Source organism: Lepisma saccharinum, chromosome 5 (assembly GCF_977018435.1).
Source record: "Lepisma saccharinum chromosome 5, izLepSacc3.1, whole genome shotgun sequence".
NCBI lineage: Eukaryota > Metazoa > Arthropoda > Insecta > Zygentoma > Lepismatidae > Lepisma > Lepisma saccharinum.
In genome coordinates this window covers 85,652,049-85,673,050 of record NC_139233.1, presented here as the reverse complement: position 1 = coordinate 85,673,050, position 21,002 = coordinate 85,652,049, and the positions used below count along the sequence as shown (strand labels likewise).

The following is a 21,002-nucleotide window of genomic DNA, read 5'->3' as shown; positions in this document are numbered from 1 at the left end:
CCACATCACAACCCGCACAACACATTTGGCGGGATTCTTTATCACCTCACCCATTTCCTGCACGCGTGACTCCTACAAGACTCAGCTCAGCACTGTCTAATGTACATTTATGGAAAGACTAAGGATCAAGTTTGCTGTCAATGTTGTCAACTTATGTCTTACATATTTTCTCTCAGATTCATATCTCTTTTGTCTTTACTTTCCAAACACGCCTCGTACTTCTATACCTATATAGTTATAAATAGATCCTTGAACTATAACTGCCAGCAACTAATATTTTTTAAGTTCACTTATCTATTGCCCACAGCAGTTAGATTACAACTCTGCATGACCATATTCACCCTTAAGAGTTTTTTGTGAATCGGGTCACATATGAGGGTTACACGGGTCAGATATGTAACATTGAAATAGGCAATATTAGCATAATATTACGTATTTATATAATCTAATTTCCAATTCAAGCCTTATGTTAAGAGTGTAGGACCTTTTCTTTGTTCGCACATCTTCCACAAATAAACTTTCTTCTTCCTTGAGCACACCTGCAGTTTTTCAGACAGACTTTGTTCCATCAAAGCATAAACACATATGGGACGCAAACCATTTTCTGCGATTGCTGGAGTTGCTACCATAAACCATGGTGCCTTCAAAATACTTCCAAAGTTAATGTATTTCTTTTTCTCACACCCTCATGTAGCTTACAGTTATTGCACTCTGAGAAATATGTGATTTGGAGGTTTGAAAAACGAAAAATACAAAGCCTGTTGTCGATGTGTCAACTGGCTTGGTAGACTCGTCATGTGTATGTCTTTCTTCTCGTACAACTTCAATGTATTTAATTTCTTGTGTAGCGCATGTCCATCCAAAAGAATCACACAGGATTCAGGAAACGTGTTGGGTCAGAAAGTTGTCAAGGAACCATTGGGGAAACAGTCAGAAAATTATGAATGGTGTTCTTTCCTTTAACCATTGATTGAATGATTGAGTTGGTATTTTAAGTCCACTTTATGCACACTAAGGCTAATCGGGATTAGACCTACAGTTTAAAGGTGGATCCGAACCACTATGTGCCTCCACCGGGTATCGAACCTGGGTACCCTTAATTACACTACCACTGCGCCATCGTTTCCTTTAACCATTACTATTTGTGGAATACAGCCACGTATGGTGTTGAGCTTAATCCCCGGAAAAATTATCTGTTCATCAGTTGGAATCACTGTAATAGCGACAAATATTAAGGGGAATATCATGTGTTCTTCTAAGACCATCTTACGCAGAAATAATTTTAAGATATCGCATATAGTACAGCACAACACTAATAAATACACATAGGCATTTTTAAAACACAGCTTTTCTTCTCTACTTTCCTTCAACACAAGTATTTTCTGTACTTCTTGACAGTTTCAAATACACTACTCCCTGGTGTTTCTACATTCACTAGATGCTAGAAGCTCCAAACTTCATTGCCAGATCGAAACATTTGCATCAGATCGTGTGGTTTTGTGTTAGGAGAGAGAATATCAAGAATATCAAAAGTGACCTTATTCACCCTGTAAGCCGATTCACCCTAAGTTACCCTATGTATCTTCTCATTCTAAATCTGGTCTTTCTAGCAATGAGTTTCATGTTGTTTAACTTTTAAAGTACTGTAATCTAGAGTAAATTCAGACGTTTTGGTGACTTTTTAATAAGTATATCATACAAGCTTTTGAGCACGGACAATTCTTACGCTATTGCATTGTGGGGTATATTTCTGGGGAACACAACTACAGTATTATAAAAATTCTATGAATGAACATACTTCAAATTTTATTAAAAGATATTTGATGTCCAAAGTCACCCCACGTTTTGGGATGATTTCGGACAAACAATTGTACAAACAGTTTGTCTGAATTTTTACCATTCTACGGGAGATTTCTGACACAAAAATGCGTTTTTAAAGTCAGAAAGGGCTAGATAGAGACAAAATACATGCATAGATACAAATATCCATTACATAATCTGCATATTAAGCAAGACAATCCCAATCACATCATTTTCTGCTTAATTGTTCTTTCTTAAAGCATGCTTACAGTATAAAGTCACATATATCCTATTGTGAATTTACCTCTCTTCTCTTTCGGCTTTGAAAGAATCTGCATGATTTGATCTTTTCCAATGGAATCCTCATCATCTACGATAGGAAACATAAAGACTCTTCTACTGTTATTATAAGGACAGAAATTTCACATGAACATTTCTTGCTGCTCCACCAGTTACAACCTCAACATAATTTCGTGTTTGCTCTTTTTTGTTATCTGTGTATGTATTATGCATGTTACAAGCACATCATATCCTCTTCTAGAACACGATTACAGGTTTATGACATGATATCTCTCTCTCTCTCTCTCTCTCTATCTGTCTCTCTCTTGTTGATCTCTTGCATTTCTGATTCGTCACTGCTGTCTACTTACTCTGTTGTGTATTGATTTTCCAGCCTTCACATCTCTTGTGACATTCTCCAAATCTTTCTTATCGTAGCTTCCATAATTCTGTCCTCCAACTTATTTTCTGTGCACATGCAGCATTGTCCGAAAGGACCCCGATGAACCCCAGATTAGTGATTGGCAGATAACTTTACCGTAGTAAATGTACATCATGATTGATGTTTAAGCCTCTCAAATTCTCCATTAAGGAACATGTGCGTATGAAGTGTATATTTATAATGTATAAGCGTCAGTCAATGGAAAACACTGTATAACTATGACACTATGTGCTCACCTTGAAAGTAATCCCCGTAGACGTTGAGGCATTTGTCCCAACGTCCTGGCAGTAGGTCAGTGGCAACTTCTACAGAGATTACTTTTAAGGTGAGCCATTAGTTTCATAGTTATGCAGGGTTTTTTAATAACTGACGCTTATACGTTATAGATAAGCACTCCATATGCGCATGTTCTTTAATTGATAATTTAAGAGGTTTAGAGACAAATACCATAATGTACAAGTGTCGTTCAAGGTTGACCGGGACTTTTATTTCTGCAGAGGAAATAGGTAGCAGAAGAAACACCAAACTATGTCAGTTTTCAAAGTATTATCCGTGCGCACCGAGGCACCGTTGCCATCGTTCTGGCAGCTCCCGAATTCCTTTAGCGTAGAAAGAACTTGGTTGTTGTCGTAGCCACTGGAGGACATCGCTCCGCAGTGCTTCGTCTGTCGTGAATTTCTTCCCTCCCAGATGGTCTTTAAGGGGTGCAAACAAATGACAATCACTGGGGGCTAAATCCGGACTGTACCGGGGATGGGACAGAACTTCCCAGCGCATGTCGGCCAGAGTTGTTGTTGTCACATTGGCCGTGTGAGGGCGGGCATTGTCATGGAGAAGAATGACATTTCCAGACAACATCCCAGGTCTTTTCTTGCGAATGGACTTTCGTACAGCACCACTCAACAATGTGGAGTAATACTGGGCATTAATCGTGCTCCCTTTGTCCAGAAAATCCACATGGATAACGCCCTTCATGTCCCAGAAGGCACTTGCTATGATCTTTCCAGCGGACGGCTGCGTTTTGCTTTTCTTGGGGGGCGGGGAACCTTTATGCTGCCACTCCATGCTGCGTCTTTTGGTCTCTGGGGTTGAATTGTGCAACCATGTTTCATCACAGGATTGCAACAATTCATCACCTTCTGCTCGAAACCGATTCAGAAGCTGTTCACAGACCGTCCTGCGTGTCCACTTCTGATCGAATGTCAGCTGGCGGGGAACCCACCTTGCACAGATTTTGCGGAAGCGTAAGTGGTCGTGAATGATTGTCTCAACACTCCCGACACTGATATTCACCTCGGCAGCAATATCCCGCACTGTTACTCGCCGGTTCTCAAGAATCATTTGATCAACACGTGCGATATTCACTGGTGTGACTGCAGTCGGGCGAATGTGTCCATGCGCTTCATTTGTCACCAGCTCCCGTCCTTTGCGAAACTGCTCACACTATTCGTACACTCTTGTCCGCGACATCGTTTCTTCACCATACAGTGCTTGCAATCGTCTGAAAATCTCAGCTGGTTTCACTTTCTCCTTCACGAGAAATTTGATTACATACCGCTGCTCCACAGCCACAGACACACTGCTTGCCGCCATGTTCGCTGCAACTGCTGCGCATGCGCGAAATATGTCATGCCGGGCGCTAGTTACTCGCGAAGGAATACATTACGTCACCCGCACGTTTCATCATGGTCCGGCTATTCATCGATTTTTTACGTACGAAAATCCCGGTCAACCTTGAACGACCCTTGTACATTTACTACGGTAAAGTTATCTGTTAATACCATAAAAGTTAAACAACATGAAACTCAGTGCTTGAAGGGATAGGTTCAGAATAAGAAATACGACTCCAGCAACTTTCATCATACACATACTGATGCAGTGGAAGAGAGAGCAAACATCAGGCACCAGTACAACAATATTCCATATTATTAACTACGATCTTCTATTTTTCTTATTTTAACGTATGTAAAGTGTAAACACTAGTCTTGTGAGTCACGCTTGCTGCAGAAACAACATCACAACCCGCACCACGCATTTGGCTGGATTCTTTATCGCCGCAGCCATTTCCTGCACACGTGACTCTTAGAAGACTCAGCGCAGCACTGTCTGATTAACGTTTCCGGAAAGACTAAGGATCAAGTTTACTGTCAGTGTTTTCAACTTATGTCTTAGATATCGTACAAGTACCTCTCGCAGTCATTATTTCTAACACCAGGCTCTCACGTAGCCTGAGCGTTGATCCCCTCTAAATCAACTTTAGATTTAGACGATATTTTTCCTTAGATACCTCGCACTTCTATACCTATATAGTTATAAATAGATCTTAAATAAATAACTGCCAGCAACTAATATTTTTTTAAAATTAACTTATTTTTTGCTCATAGCATTTAGATTACAACCCTGCATGACCCTATTCACCCTTAAGAGTATTGTGTGAGTTGGGTCCCACGTGAGGGATACACGGGTCAATTACCTAACATTGAAATAGGCAATATTAGTATTTAATTTCAAATACAAATCTTAGATTCAGATTGCAGGACCTTTTTTTTGTTCGCACATCTTCTACAAATAAACTTTTTCCTTCCTTGATCACGCACACATTTGAACACTCTTAGTTCTTCAGCAGACTGTTGAATCAGAGGATAAACACATATGGGACTTAAACCATTTTCTGCGATCGCTGGAGTCGCTACCATTAGCCATGCTGCCTTCGAAATGCTTTTAAAGTTAATGTTTTTGTTTATCTCACCCTCTTGTATTGAGTATGAAGTTATTGCACTCGGAGAAGGAAAGTCCGAAGGCTGTAGTCGATGTGTCATATGGTTTGGTAGACATATCACGTGTATGTCGTTCTTCTCATAAAACTTCTATGTATTAAGTTCTTGTGTGTCAGATGTCCATTCAAAAGAATCAAACGGAATTCGGGAAACGTGGTGGGTCCGAAAGTTGTCAACGAAGCATTGGAGATACAGAAAATAATGCGTGGTTTTCTTTACTTTGAACATTACTATTGGTGGAATACAGCAACATATGTATACTGTTGAGCCTAATGCCCCAAATCACAAGAATTTTCTGTTCATCAGTTGGATGTAACGTTGACAAGAATTAAGGGAAATATCATGACTTCTTCTACGACAACTAAATAGCATCTTACTCAAAAATGGTCTTTAAATTACCGGCTATTATACAGTATAACACTAATACATACACATAGGTATTTTTGAAACATAGTTTTACTTCTTCACTTTCCTTTAACATGAGTATTTTCTGTACTTGTACTTCTTAGCAGTTTCAAATACACTATTCGCTGGTAGTTTTTACGTTCACTAGATGCTAGAAGTTCCAAACTTCACTTCGACATCGATACATATCCTTGACTTTGTTTCGTTTTATGTAGGGTGAGAGAATTTGAAAAGATTTGATTTTTTATTTGATTTGATTTGGTTTTTTTTACTTCATTTTTTGTGCCACTTTTGGCTAATTTGCGAATATGGGGATGCCCCCACAGGGGCCGGCAGTTTCAAAAGTGTCCCTATTCACCCTGTAATCCGATTCACCTTAAGTTACCCTATGTATCTTTTCACTCTAAATCTGGCCCTTCTGGCACTGAGTTTCATGTTGTTTAACATTTAAAGTTAAACTTTAAAACACATAACTTTAACGAAGTAAATACACTTTATGATTGATCTCTATTCCACTCACTTACTTACTTCTTCGTGCTGCAGTACACGTAGGGCCTTGACCTCTTTCACAACCAGCCTCCAGTCGTCTCTATTTGTAACCTTTGTAGATTCCTCTACTAACTACAAGGCAGTAGTCCTGGTCTTGGTCTGTCATGGTTATTTTGATTGCCCAGTACCACGTATATCTAGTGAGTTTTCCTCTATTCGCCACCTGAGGAGCCCCTGATATGAGAACAGGAACTCCACGCGGTTTTAAATCTCTTAAATTCTCAATTTGAAGAGCATGTGCATATCAAGTTTTTATTTATATGAATAACGGTCATTCATTGGAAAACAGACCGCACTGTATAACTATTAAACTATGTTGTCACCTTAAAGGTAATCCCCATAGACGTTGAGGCATTTGTCTCAACGTCCTGACAGGAGGTCAGTGGCAGCCATGTAGAAGGTAGGCGGTTGCCGCAACAACCAGTCACTCACTGCATACTTCACTCAGTGTCCAAGTTGAACCCGGCGACTTGCAGTGACCTTTCAGCTCACCAGAGATAGCATAATCGCATGGGGACAGGTCCGGATTGTAAGTTGGGTGATTGAGTATTTCCCATCGAAATCTAAGTAACATGTCTCGGACAGCATTGACCGTATGGTCCAGGTTGTTCTTCATCCTGCAGTGACGTTCTTCCATCGCGAAGGAACCTCCGACTCCACTCCTTCACCCGCGACAGAGATGAACAATGTTCCTCATACACCGCCGTCATTCGACGGTGAATGTCACGCATACTAGTGCCTTCCGCCACCAGGGAAGGCATGACTGCTCGCTGCTCTTCCTTACTGGCCTTCACGATGTGCCGGACAGCAAGTCTCTGTATGTCTGCACTTCACACAGTTTGCACTCGCACTGCTCCACACAAGCGTGCGACCCCACTGTCATCTTCCGGACGACAATGGAACCTCCTTCCAGTGGCAGCAGGAGATTCATGGAGCCGTGGCATCTACACGTCGAGATATACGAAGTGGCCTGTTTTCCACTGACTGACCCTGATGAGCTAGTAGTATTTTGCTGCTAGCTCTGAACCTAATTCGGACCCACCAACCGCCGCTTTAATCGTTCTCCATCCTCTTTTCTTCTTAGTTATGGTAGGAAACATTCCGCTTCTGCTCCGTAGGGGAATAGTTGCTTGTATACTGTCTCCTATCGCATCCAGCCAGTTCGTTCTGCTTTGCATTTTTTCATCAATTCCACCTATTCCCCAAGTGACTCACTATCAGAAAAGTCAATTGAAAATACGTTACTTTCTTAGGCAAATTTTCTTGGTTATAACGCATTCAATAACATGACAGATAATAAGGTTAACAGAATTAGGTATTCATGTCCTTACCAGGATTCGAACATAGGATCTTTGGCTTCGTGAATCGCTACACTAACCACTCCACCACTGCATTTATTTAAACGTAGTATAAAATGCTTTATATAGTTTTTCACAACATTTAGGTTAACAAACATTATGGTAAGAGTTCAATATTTCCTCTGCTTCAGATGAGAAGGTTTGGCTTGATTGGTCAAGTTTGTGTCAATTCGACGTTCATATAGGTATTCTCCTTTTGTAGGCATCCAAGGCTTTCTACCCTGATTGTTTCCAGTATCTATTCATGGTTGGGAAAGGTCACTCCTACCTAACAAGAGGGAAGGAACAATGACAAAGGCTTAGGTAAAAATTTGCTTTAAGAGTACTCGAGGGAGTTTAGGTGTTACCACTTCTTCTGTGAAGTGAAATGTCTTGTCATTAGGGTGCTCTTTGACTGGCAGCAGGTGGTTGGAGTCACCATAGTTCCCTCAATTCCTCCCTTAGTTATCTGCTCTCTTAGTACTTTCCGTCCTCTATTCTATTAGCACTTTCCATCCTTTATTCTATTAGCACTTTCCGTCTTTTATTCTATTTGACTTTCCGTCCTCTATTCTATTAGTACTTTCCGTCATTTGTTCTATTCGTACTTTCCGTGCTATATTCTATTAGAATTTTCTGGTCTTTACTCCATTAGTACTTTCTGCTCTTTATTTTATTAGTACTTTCAGTCTTTATTCTATTAGTAGTTTCCGTCCTTTGTTCTATTAGTACTTTCCGTTCTGTATTCTATAAGTACTGTATCATTTCATATCTTTCCTTGGTGTTAGCCTCTCTCGCCCCTTGCGGCACGGGCCACGGCGGGTTGTCCTCTGGGCGCTCCACCACTGCACCATCCGATACAGCATCTGGAAACCCGGGGGATCCATCCCCAAGTGGCGGGAGGGAACTGGTGGGAAGCAGGGTGGAAGACGGAGTTGCCCCACGTCCCCTCTGACCTGGAAGTCTCCCATTGGCCAAGACCCCCTCCTCGGTGTTGGTTTACCCCCAGGGGGACCTGGGGTCTCTAAAAGGGGGCCGGGGGACCCTCAAGGGATTTAGGGTGGGGGGTGGGATGGGTGTGCGATTGACTCACCAAAACATCTAAGGCTGAGGAACTAACCTATCACAGAGTGGAACTTCAGTTCGCAGCGACATGGCAAAAGGGAAAACAATTTATATGCAAAAGATTAAGGGCAGGAATCTGCGTCTAATCATGCAACCTTGAAGGCTCCCACATGAAGGAATGCAGGAAGTTAAAGTAAGTTTTGTTACTTTTTGTAGTAGACTATAAAATATACGTAAAAAAAGAAATAGTGCAGTTCGAATGTAAAGACAAAAGTAGTCTTATTGATATTAGTGTTGGTAGAGTATTCCAAACAGACACGTTTTAGTTATTCAGTAACAATAGTATTTAGTTTAACAATATTTTTTGTAGTTGCTGCAGTTGAATCACCGAAACGAGAATTCCGTTTTGGAGTATTGTGTTTGTACCAAATCCGAACTTAATTTTTACATTCCAGTTTCCATGTCTGAAGACTAGCCAAGTAGTATGTGGTATTGTATAAGGGACACTAGAAACTTACGTGATTAAAGTGTATTTATATCTTACATTTGCACTGTAGTTTGCGCTTGCTGCTTTTAACCGTTTCTGTCTCAATTGAAAATATTAAAAATAGATTCAACCTTAGATATTTAAAGTTTTGTTATTCTTGTACGATAAGCTGTAACATACAAAGATATATCTATCAGGTGCTTCGGTTTCGTCGATTGGGACGTTTCGAGTATTTTTCAAATGTACGACAGGAGCTTGAAAAGTTTTGAGCCTAACGCAGAAAATTGGTAGCTAAGAAGGAAATTATACAGTGCGTCCATTTCGATCTTCAGCCGAGAGATCGGGAGAAGCGTGGCGGGCGGCGCTGGCGGAGATGCCGACATTTGCGGCCTGTAATGCCCGCTTATGTTTATGGACATATGCAGACAATGATACAAATATTGCAAGACGAGCACTAACCTGTGTTATAATTTATCATCTGTAATTCATCCAATTCTGCCCTTATATACACATAAAAATACACTTTAGAAACGATGTTAAGAGCCACAGATAATAAAACATTTTAATCATAGTTTTGACCAGTAACGTCTTGCTTAAGTTCATATCCTTGAAAGAGTTTTGTGCCGATGGGGATCGTTTGGAGGTTTCGAATGTGCAACACTGTATCAAGATTACGCTGTAGACGAAACCGTTAAAAGTCAATGGTGTTCGTGAGCTTCCTTGCAATCCGAAATCTCCGAGCTAGAGTTTTTTGTTCCTTCGCGACAGAGCTGTGAATATAGTGGCGACCAGATGTAAACCAAGAGCGTGTTAATTTCCTACTGTGCGCAAGAGTGTTATTATTGGTTACTTGCCATTACTTGTTTGTGTTATTGCAGTGTGTATGTGTGTTGTGTCAGTGAGAGGATTGGAATGCCAGCTGCAAGGTTCACGTTACGAGGGGGGCTGATAAGTTCTCGGCCCGACCCAGAACGACTTTAGCTACAGGCACGAAAGTTTCAGACTATTCAACGTATTCTCCCCGAAAGTCTACACACTTGGCACTTGGTGGATATCAGTTTGAACAACTCTTATAACACAGGTTAGTGCTCGTCTTGCAATATTTATATAAATGTCTGCATATGTCCATAAAAATAAGCGGACATTACAGGCCGCAAATGTCGGCATCACCGTCAGCGCCGCCCGCCACGCTTCTCCCGATTTCTCGGCTGAAGATCGAAATGGACGCACGGTATTTATGATAGCAGCACCCTTGATTAGTATGTTACATGCTCATGTTTCTAACGTTTCTCGTTTTTTTTTATTGCAGAGTTTTGAATTGGAGTAGGTGCAGCGATTTGTTGAAAATGGAAGAAGTGGATTATCGCGTGGTGATCCTGAAAGGAACGTCACCGTCAGAAATTCATCAAGATATCCTCAATGGCTTACATGACAATGCCCCTTGATATGCCATAGTCAAACGCTGGGTACAACAGTTCAAGAGTGGCAAGGAGGTTCGGGAGATCAGCAACTGTCATCACCAAAGAGGCAATGACCTTGTTTTGGAGATCATCATGCAAGATCGCCGATTGTCAGCACGTCAAGTAGCAGACAGATTGGGGATCTCATAGGAGAGAGCCGACTACATGTTGAAGAAAGAGCTTGTCTTCTCAAAACTTTCTGCTCCTCGATGGGTCCCACATCTTCCGACTCCTGAGCGGAAACGCACTCATCAGAAGATGTTAAGAGAAAATTTGGAACTGTTTGAAGCAGATGTGGACAATTTTCTTGCCCGATTCATTAAAATGGATGAGTGCTGGGTCCACCACTATCAGCCGGAAAGAGGAGAAGAATCGAAGCAATGGAAGCATGTATCATGTTTCATACCGAAGAAGGTCAAGTTCGCCCTGTCAACCTAGAAGGTGATGGCATCAGTTTTTTGGGATTCGCTAGGTTTTCCATTATGAGCTGGTTGATTGCCCTGAAAGGGGTCACACCATCACCGAAGAGTATATTCTGACCTACTGGAACATCTCAGAGTGCAGATCCTGGAAGAGGCAAGGCATGCTGACCATTTGGTGACGTGATTTTCGGCTCCTGTTTAAAATGTTCTCCTACCTCTCGCGTTATTCGGAAACAAGGATAAATGTTTAACAATGCACACCGTGACGAACATTCATCTTGCTTTACCTCACTTCTGAATAGAAGTTATGTGAAAAACTTAGTGTAATGGATACAGAGAACCCCCTAAGCCAAACTATGCTATTTATTCTAAAATAAATGTATTGCCATACACAGACTAACGGATTACATGTTCGTTCATAATAATGCAAAAACTTTAATAAAATTAACTAGGTTGTGTTATCTATGTCTTCCTACAATGATTATTTCATTCAAACTATTGTCAGTTGCATGTGAATCGTTTGTGCGCAATCAGCACAATGGGTAACACAAGTTAATTTCTTCAGATAGATTTTAATTGTTTCATCCTTTAATTTATTATTATCATTTTGATAAAAAAGGTGTATATGTTATTTCATCACTTTTGAATTGGACATAAAACTGGGTCATTTGTTCAAGTTGATGCAATCGTTAGCACAACCTCTTTATGCGAGTATTACTTCAACTGACGATTACCCGCAAGTGTGAATTTCGATCAAAATAGTGTTAATAGTTTGCGAATCGTTAGTGCACTTTTTCTATAAACTATGCTAATACAGTATAACCAGTGGCGTGCCCAGGCAACGAAAGGTAGGATTTCATATACCTTTTCCTGCCTTTTATGATAAATTTTTCTTAGGATTACTGGGTCAAAGGACGCAGGGGAGGTTATGACCATCACCAATTCCTCTTTTGGATACGCCCTGAGTATAACGTATATCTGTGCACTGGAAGAAGAAAATTGAAATAAGTTCACATTCAATGACTATTTTTTATGATGCCTTCTCTTATTTTCTAGCGCGTTTTTAAGTGTCTATTTTAATCATTTTTGGTGCCTTTTTACCTACCTATTTGAGAGGTTCTCGGTGCCTATACAGGGTGTTTCGTAAGTTCGTTTACATCGCTTGGGAGGTGATTGTATGAGTGAAAATAAGGTGGAAAGTTCATGTAATGAAATTCCGGAAACGGCTTTGTTGCCGAGTTATTGACGTTTGAAAACGTGGGAAAATGATTTTCCGAAGTGAATAATGGCAAAACGGGTGGAGAGAAGTCGTCGGTGTTGGGCCGTTCACTAAGAAATTGGGTACGCTCTTGTCAAAAAATGATGCGGCAATGTTGTGCAATGTCGGCGCAAGGGATTCCCCAAAGGATGCGAACGAAGATGTTGACGGGAGTGGGATGGGTGTGCGTTCTGCGTGAGCTGGTATCGACGAAAATCGGCATGTGTTGAATGGCACCAAAAAACAAAGAAAATTTCCTGAGCGAAGGGCACCATGATGTAAAAATGAAAAAAAAATGAACTGTCATAGGTTGCATACCCTGAAGGGCACACAGTATGCTTAATGGAGATGTGAAGGGAACCTCATCACAGACGGTTTTCAAAGTGTCCACCATGTACTTCCAAGCAGAGGCGACAAAGGCGAATCAAGGATTGTCTAGTGCGACCCAACAACCCCGGCATTTCTGCTATCGATGCTGCAGCTACATTGAGCCGAGGTCCTCGGCTGACACAACAGGTGTTTCGTAAACGAGGCGTTTCATCTCTCCCCAGAGGAAGAAATCCAGGGGCGTAATATCAGGCGATCGAGGTGGCCATGGCACAGGCCCTCCCCTGCCAATGCACTGGTTGCGGAATACGGTATTGAGGAAATGGCGCACATTCCGATCGAAATGTGGGGGTGCCCCGTCATGTTGAAACCACAGTCTTTGTCTCGGTGCCAAAGGCACGTCCTCTAGTAGTTCAGGCAAAACCTCAATGAGAAATGCTTGATAAGTGGTCCACATAGGCGAACAGGGAGAATGTACGGTCCAATCAAATGGTCATGCAGTATCCCGCACCACACATTCACTGCAAATCTGTGCTGATGATATGACACTAGCTGTGCATGTGGATTTTCATGTTCCCACACATGACTGTTTTTACTATTGAACACACCAGTTTTCGTGAATATAGCCTCATCAGTCCATAGTACTGTATTCTGAAAATTGGGGATACTTTCAATTTGATGAACAAACCATTCGCAAAAGTCCTCACGTGGGCCAAAGTCCCGAGGTAAAAGATCTTGCCCTTTCTTCAATTTGTACGGGTGCATCCCCTCTTCTGCCAGGACTCGCCACACATTCACATGGGAGGTTTTTCGTTTGTGGGCTAGTGCGCGCGTACTGGTGCCTGGATGATCCATCACTGCAGTTAGCACATCTTCCACAAACTGTCGTGTTCGCACACTTCGCGGTCGTCCAACTTCTTGACGAGGTAGCAACACTGATCCTGTTTCCCGAAGTCGAGTGTCTAGTTTGAAATAAGGTGTGCGATGGTAACACCCTATTTGGAAAACGTGCCCCATACAGACGCCTTGCAGCACGGCTATTACCTCCAGCCTCTCCATAAATCAGATGCATGTCCGCCAGTTCTTGGGACATGTATGCAGCCATCCCTTACATCGGGCTACAAGTGTTTATGGCCGTTAACACTAGTACACTTCACAAAACACGATGGGCTGTGGCTAAGAATTAACACGTAACACTGCTAGGTCAAATGTTTGCCCAACACTACTGTCCAAGTACCTCACGTCTTTCCATTCAACTGTTTAACAACCTGCTGCTGGCACAGCACCTGAAGCACGAATGGCACTGACACGTGCGCTCCTTCATGAGGAAACCTACACTGTTGGCGCCCCTAGCGGGAAATGTGTTACTTAAAGTCAGATCACACGGACACCCATCTGCCCTTCAGGGTATGCAACCTATGACAGTTCATTTTTTTCGTTTTTACGTCATGGTGCCCTTCGCTCAGGAAATTTTCTTTGTTTTTTGGTGCCATTCAACACATGCCAATTTTCGTCGATACCAGCTCACGCAGAACGCACACCCACCCCACTCCCGTCAACATCCTCGTTCGCGTCCTTTGGGGAATCCCTTGCGCCGACATTGCACAACATTGCCGCGTGATTTTTTGACAAGAGCGTACCAAATTTTCTTAGTGGACCGCCCAACACCGACGACTTCTCTTCACCCGTTTTGCCATTATTCACTTCGGAAAATCATTTTCCCACGTTTTCAAATGTCAATAACTCGGCAACAAAGCCGTTTCCGATATTTCGTTACATGAACTTTCCACCTTATTTTCACTCGTGCAATCACCTCCCAAGCGTTGTAAACAAACTTACGAAACACCCTGTATATCCGCACCCTACGTGTGAATGAACTAGTGACCTCTTCATTTTCAATTTCAGATACACTGAGATCTGTTTAATTTCTTATTGTGTGGGTTGTGTAATTGTGTGTGAAGATTTTATTAGTATGGTGTACTTTTTATATTTTTTTATTGTTCCTTTTGAAGGGGAGAAGTATGTAAAGATCGGATTGATCTCTATTGGCTTTTGTGTTGTGTTCATTATCTGCTACGTAAAAGGGATAATTATAAAATTTGTGTTTATGTGTGATTGCCATGTTTGTGTACATGTATGTACTTATTTGATTATGATTTACTGGACATTAGATTCCCCTATGCTTAGCTTCCCAGGGGAGCTGCCGTTCAAAAAGAGGCCTTGCAGTGGAGAATTGCAGGTCTGCGGGGAGAACTTCCCTCCCCTACTACAAAAGCGCCGGTTGAGTAACTACGAAGACTTAATACTTACTCTATTACCACAACTAATCATTTCCAATGTCAAAGATTCTGGGCTGCTACCCCAATTATGTGAACCAGATAGTATGCAGCATAGCTTCTCAACCAGTCAAAAGACTGACATACGCCATGCCTAGGCCATAGAATTCTTTCCCCCCACAATATACAATCTACAGTCCCCAGTCCAAAACTAACCCTCAGCTTCTTCAGCAAATGAGCAGTTGGACGAAATGCATGATGACAAATTACATCAGTCCCAACTTAAAACCCAAATTAGGAGTCAGAGGCTTGGCCCGATATTCCAAACATTGCAACGTCACGATAACTTCGGACTTCGAACATTTTCACCCAGATTGAGAACGACGAGGAATCTTCTTATACCAACCCCAATGAACAGCTATGACAATTCTGTTTAGAAAATAATATATTTATAAATAAAAAAGGTTCGTGTTAAATATATACATACGTATATAAAGAGAGTACATTCCATGTGTTTTCCTCTCGCAGCGTAGGATTTCGAATTTAAACCTCGAAATGACACAAAGAAACCTGAATTTTTTCTACATATGTGTAGCCTCCATTACATTTATTAAAACTGTAAGGAAGAAAATCCCTGCCTTGGTTCCCTTTGGGATTGCCGACAAATATGGCGGCCGTGATGTTTCTTTTTAAGCATAAATATCTTGTAGCTAAGTTTGTGGTAGATGTATGGAGTTCCAGTGTACATAATTTGTTAGGTTATTGTGTATAGATTAATTAATTAGCAGTTTACGTACTATGTATCAATTCTAAATGTGGTGTACAAGCTATCGTTGGTTTAAAAAAAGGGGGTATTCGGAAAAATATGGATGACTTAATTTTAACTGTGATTATCTTGGACATATCAGCAAAATAGAATAGCAAACAGTAAATCAGTTCCACTAGAATATTTTTAAGGGACGCAAATTTTGGAAGTTTCCATACTTTACATTGGAACCAAAATGCTGTATAAAGCTGTTGAACTGTACATTGGAACCAAAATGCTGTATAAAGAAGTGAATTGCTGCACTACTGTGTGATGCGAGTGTACTGAACACTATGGCGTACCTAGCCTAGCCTTAAATACTGTCAGAGACTATTTTGTGATTAACTTGAATATGATTCCATATTTTTAAAATTCCTATTAACATGTTACATTTATATAAAGGGTGTATCATAAGTAATGACGCAAACTGGCACACTTGAAAGTACACGATAATAGAAGCAAAAAAAGTCTCAGTAAACATGCATCTGCAAACGAGCCGTTTCCGAGATAATTCCGAATGTGTGGTTACAAGGCGCCACTGACTTCATTGTTTTTAAACGTCGTCCTAGTTGGTAAAGTGCTAATAATGTGCGCGAATGTGTGGTTAGAAGCTGGCACTGATTGCATTTTGTAAACACTGTGTGCTTTACTCCTTGCGTGTTCCGAGGTGTGCTCTTTGTTTACAAAACAGAACATTTCCGAGAGGTGGCGTTGTAATAAAACAGGATGTAGAGTACCTGGATGTATGACTTGACGTCATATACGAGTACTCCCGACAGCCATTTTGTGGGTGAAAATCCTTGGTTGGCGCTTCTAATAGCATTGGTTCTTATGGAATGCAGGGCATCACGAAACTTTACTTTTTTAAATTGTCTTGAATGTAATGGCCAAATTTCGGGTATTACTTCAAAGATGAAGAAACGAACTTAACAAATATGTAAATATTTAAAAATTGATGCCTACAAAATGTTTTGTTAAACATGTTTAAAGTTACACAAAGGGCTACTCGCTCTCCGATACACATCACACGTACTAATTACGTACGGAAACCTGGAAATTCTATGTTTTACACATAAGATAATAAGGCATAGGCGTAATCAGTGGCGATGATTAGGGGGGCGTGGGGGCAGTTAACCTCACTTTTTGCCACCTTTGCCCCAGCACTTTGATAAATCTTATCTCAGGAATTCTGGTCCGGGAGAGAAAATCAGCAACCGTAAATGGGTTCTGGACCATAAAGAACCTTTTTGTTCTTTAAAATAATTATTTCATTTTGGCCCAGGAGCCTTTTTTCCGGATGAATTGAAATAAGGTCCACGAACCTTTTTTCAATGAAACAATAGGTAGTTTGAACCGAATTTAATTTGTGCGAGAAAGAATGTTCCCGTCCTGCATCGGAACCCAAAATAACCCATTATAATTTATCGGTTCCTGGACCTTTAACAACCTTACCTTATCTACCAATAGACAATAAACTGTCCTTGCCCCCCCTCCTCCAGTTTTGGCACCTTGCTCCCTACTTTTGGAACCCAATCACTGCCAGCTGTCTGTCGGTGTGTGTGTGTGTGTGTGTGTGTGTGTGTGTGTGTGCGTGCGTGCATGCGCTCGCGTGTGTGAATGTATGTATGAAATTTAGGTTTCAGTCCAGTTCATGCATAAAAAGGCTAATCGGAACCAAACCTACATTTTAATTTGTGATCCGAACCACTATGTGCCTCCACAGGGTATCAAACCCAAGATCTCTTCATTACAAGTCGATGCTGCGTGCACGCAATCGCGCGTTTTTGTGTATGTCACCAGCTTCCATGACATCACAAAGTTAGTCTTGTATTATTCACAATATTTAACACAACCTATTTCTAATCTCTGCATTTGTCCCTGGGAAGGATAAAATTCACTCCCATTCTTCCTCTCCCGCTGATCTTTGGACAAAGAAGCAAGCTGATAGTTGGGGGACTATGTTTTCAGTCAGCCTTGAAATTTTGCCTCGGGTCATTGGACGAAAATCTTTAGAGTAGCAAATTTAGCTTTTCTTTCACGTTACAAATATTCAAGTTAGCAATTGATTGACTGAATTGTTTCATTTTACTTTGCTCTTTGTGCCACTTTTGCTAATTTGCGAAGATGAGTCGATGAAACTGATGAATGGACACACACAAACATCCAAGACCAGGCCGGGATTCTAACCCGGGACCCCTGGCATCATAGCGCGATGTGCTAGCCACTCCGCCATGGGGGCCGGCTCAAGTTAGCAAATGAAGTCATAAAGTAACTGTATGCAACTGTAAAAGTAACTGTTGAAACATTACTTCTATTGCAAAAAAGTAACTCTGTTACAGTTACAGCTACTTGATTTTAAAAGTAAATAGTTACAGTTACAATTCCTCAAAAAAAGTAACTGTTACTTGTAACTAGTTACTCCCAAACACTGATAAATTACTAACAAATGAATGTTTTTAAATAATGAGACTTTATTTTTGTCAAACAATAAAACACTGAAAAGTTGCACTAAATGTATTTTACAAATTGCATTTATAATTTACATTTATAATATGGCATGTGTACTGTTATTAGATTCAGGAAATGCCAATTTGTTTTCACACGAACACTTTAGCAAATAGAAATATTTATTGGGCAGTATTAATCTGGTTTAAAAAGAAAGAAGAAAAAAGGAAACTTGTTCCAAAAACATTTTGTAAATTTCGAGATTAAAATGGGATCTGAATCACCAAAAAATGCCATCAGGAACTGACCTTGGAGAGACTGATTCAGGGTGTCTGGTTATAAAAAGGGAATTTTGTGGACAATGTGCGGAAATGATCATGAGGCCAAGCTGGTAAACCACCAAAACATACAGCAACGCCAAACATTAATTCCCATACGATCATGCTCTGTCTGGTAGGATTTCAAGGGTATTTTGTACGATGAACTGCTCCCACAAAATTTTACAATCAATTCAGGTAAGTATTGAGGCCAGTTGGAGAAACTGCATCAAAGCATCCAGCAGAAGTGAAAAGAGCTCATGAATAGGAAAGATGCTGTGTTCCACCAAGGACAAACATGACACCACAAATGTCTTTGGTCGTTCATAGAAAACTGAAAGAGATAGGATGGGACATCTGACCCCACTTACCATAATCACCGGACATTGCACCATACGACTTACACAGAACTCTTTTAGCAGAAAATCATTCCATGACTCCAACACTGCCAACATCACATCTATGACTTTTTCGCCTCCAAGCCAGCCCAATTCCATGCTGACGGTATTTTGAAGTTGCCAGAAAAATGGACCAAAGTCATCAAGAAAAATGGACAATACCTTGCACAATACATATTTTTTTCTTGGAATATCATATATATTTTTACTTCTACTATGAAAATGCTCAAAACTTTCCAGACAATCCAATATTCTAAAATTGGCATGTATCTTCAAATGGGCCAAAATTTGAACACAAATACAATGTGCATATGCACCATTTCCACAACAAAAATTCAACTACAACAAAATATTTTCATATACTTGTGGTGTGATGTCTATAAATTTCTGTTCCAGTACCATTAGGATTACCTTAAATCAATTTTCATGAATTTCTTTTGAAAAGCTACAAAAGTGGGAAAAGTATTATTTCACAAACAGTGGGAAATAGACAGAAAATTAAGTGATATTTAAATCAAACCACACCAAAATTAGATCCCTAACAATAAGAAATCTCTAACTTTTATTTCAATAATGTATATTTCAATTAAAACATATGATATCTGTTTATCAAGAACAGTGCAAAGCAAATTACACCACAATCAATATTTACAAAGATAATACTATTACAAAAAAAGGAAAATTTACATAACATGAAACTTAAGAGTTTTGATACACTAAAAGAAAAAGAGAAAAAATACTTTGAACAACCTTGACGAAGGAATTACAAAAAAGATATAAGCAAGGAATAAGGTGAAGGAATGATTGTATCTCTTCAGGTAAAGGCAGGGATCTTCTCCAACATCACCACCTCCTCAATCAGAATAGACTGTGAGGAAAGAGAAAATAAAACTTAAGTGCATATTAAAAACGATTCCAACATAATACTGAAAACATAAGCATAACAGCGCAAACCAAAAGGCTAATGATACAAAATTTGAAGAAAAAAAAATACTGTCACAATTTTCATCAAATGCATACAAATTAAAATTAATAAAAAGATGTTTCAAATTAACATAATGATTTCTGTTTCTTTAAAAATAATGTACACACACACACATGCATGCCGAAGGAAGTTAAATTAACAATAAATTTACTGAAATAATTATTGAAAAGGCCTGATTATGGCAGATGTCAGGTGTCTCGGATTTAAACATTTAGACATTCGTGTCATTTGTTATTTCATCATATCATCCTCATCTTCGTGATTAGCCAAAGGTGGCAGGAAAGCGAATTAAAATAAACCAAATCAATCAATCAATTATGGAGATATTTTAGAATGAGTAATCTTGAATTTCAGTCTGCCTATTATTTGTCAAGCTCAGTTTGTAAATACTATCAATGCTTCTTACAACATCGCAAGTATCATTAACATTTTGGATTTTGCTCAGGCAAGACTCCCAAGTTGTTGTTTTCAAGTCATCTCTCTTAATGAGGAATGCTAGTGGCAACCCTGCCACGTGTCCCTGGTAGTTATGTCAGAGCAAGCATTTGCTGTGATGGGTTGCATACATACAGGATAGATTTTAAGCACTTATAGCGCAGAAACTAAACGCTTTCGAGGTAAACTTTATAGGGAAAAGTTACTTGTTTTTATGATATCTACCAGCACCCAAGCGTTGTTGAAAGAGTTTTGCGACACCCTGAGTATATATATATATATATATATATATATATATATATATATATTATTTTCAGGAATATGGCAAGTATCTTTTTATTTCTTTTAAATAATTGAAACATTATGAATTATAACTGAAGAATTGTGATACATATTTTCTTACTACTTACATTCATGTTGTTAACATGCTATGATGTACCCTGCGTGCCACCGATACATTCAAGTATCCTTACCTGACACTATACTGATGGCAGACCCAACTGGCGGCATACCTACACAGCAATATCTGTCCACCAATCATCTTTGGGGGTATGTGCCTCGATGAGTGTCAACAATCCATAGATAAAATGTCCCCGTGACTCAAAAATGCCCGATGTCAGTAGAAGACAATTCTGCTGATTGCCATTTCCCAGCCACCAGTTGGAATTGCGAGTGGTATAATATACTGTTCTAAAATATTATTTAGGGCCTCCACAATGGATACCTGGTGGAG

The 21,002-nt window shown here is 40.1% G+C and overlaps 2 protein-coding genes across 3 annotated transcripts in view; one reads left to right on the top strand and one right to left on the bottom strand.

Annotated features, from left to right (window-relative positions):
• LOC145988419 (DNA topoisomerase 2-alpha-like) overlaps window positions 1–11,361 on the top strand; it is a 39,666-nt gene extending 28,305 nt beyond the window's left edge. Inside the window, exon 4 of one of the 2 annotated variants that reach the window (XM_083123307.1) lies at window positions 10,451–11,361. The gene's annotated coding sequence lies outside the window, so the exon portion shown is untranslated. Of the gene's footprint in view, window positions 1–7,812; window positions 7,903–10,450 lie in introns of those variants that run through there. The other variant, XM_083123308.1, reaches the window with a different exon arrangement.
• Window positions 11,362–19,540: 8,179 nt separating this feature from the next.
• Window positions 19,541–21,002, bottom strand: part of Bub3 (mitotic checkpoint protein Bub3) — an 86,245-nt gene continuing 84,783 nt past the window's right edge. The window contains exon 9 of the mRNA XM_083122741.1: window positions 19,541–19,717. Within this exon, the coding sequence (XP_082978867.1) occupies window positions 19,708–19,717 (10 nt within the window). The 3' untranslated portion in view covers window positions 19,541–19,707. The remainder of the gene's footprint in view (window positions 19,718–21,002) is intronic.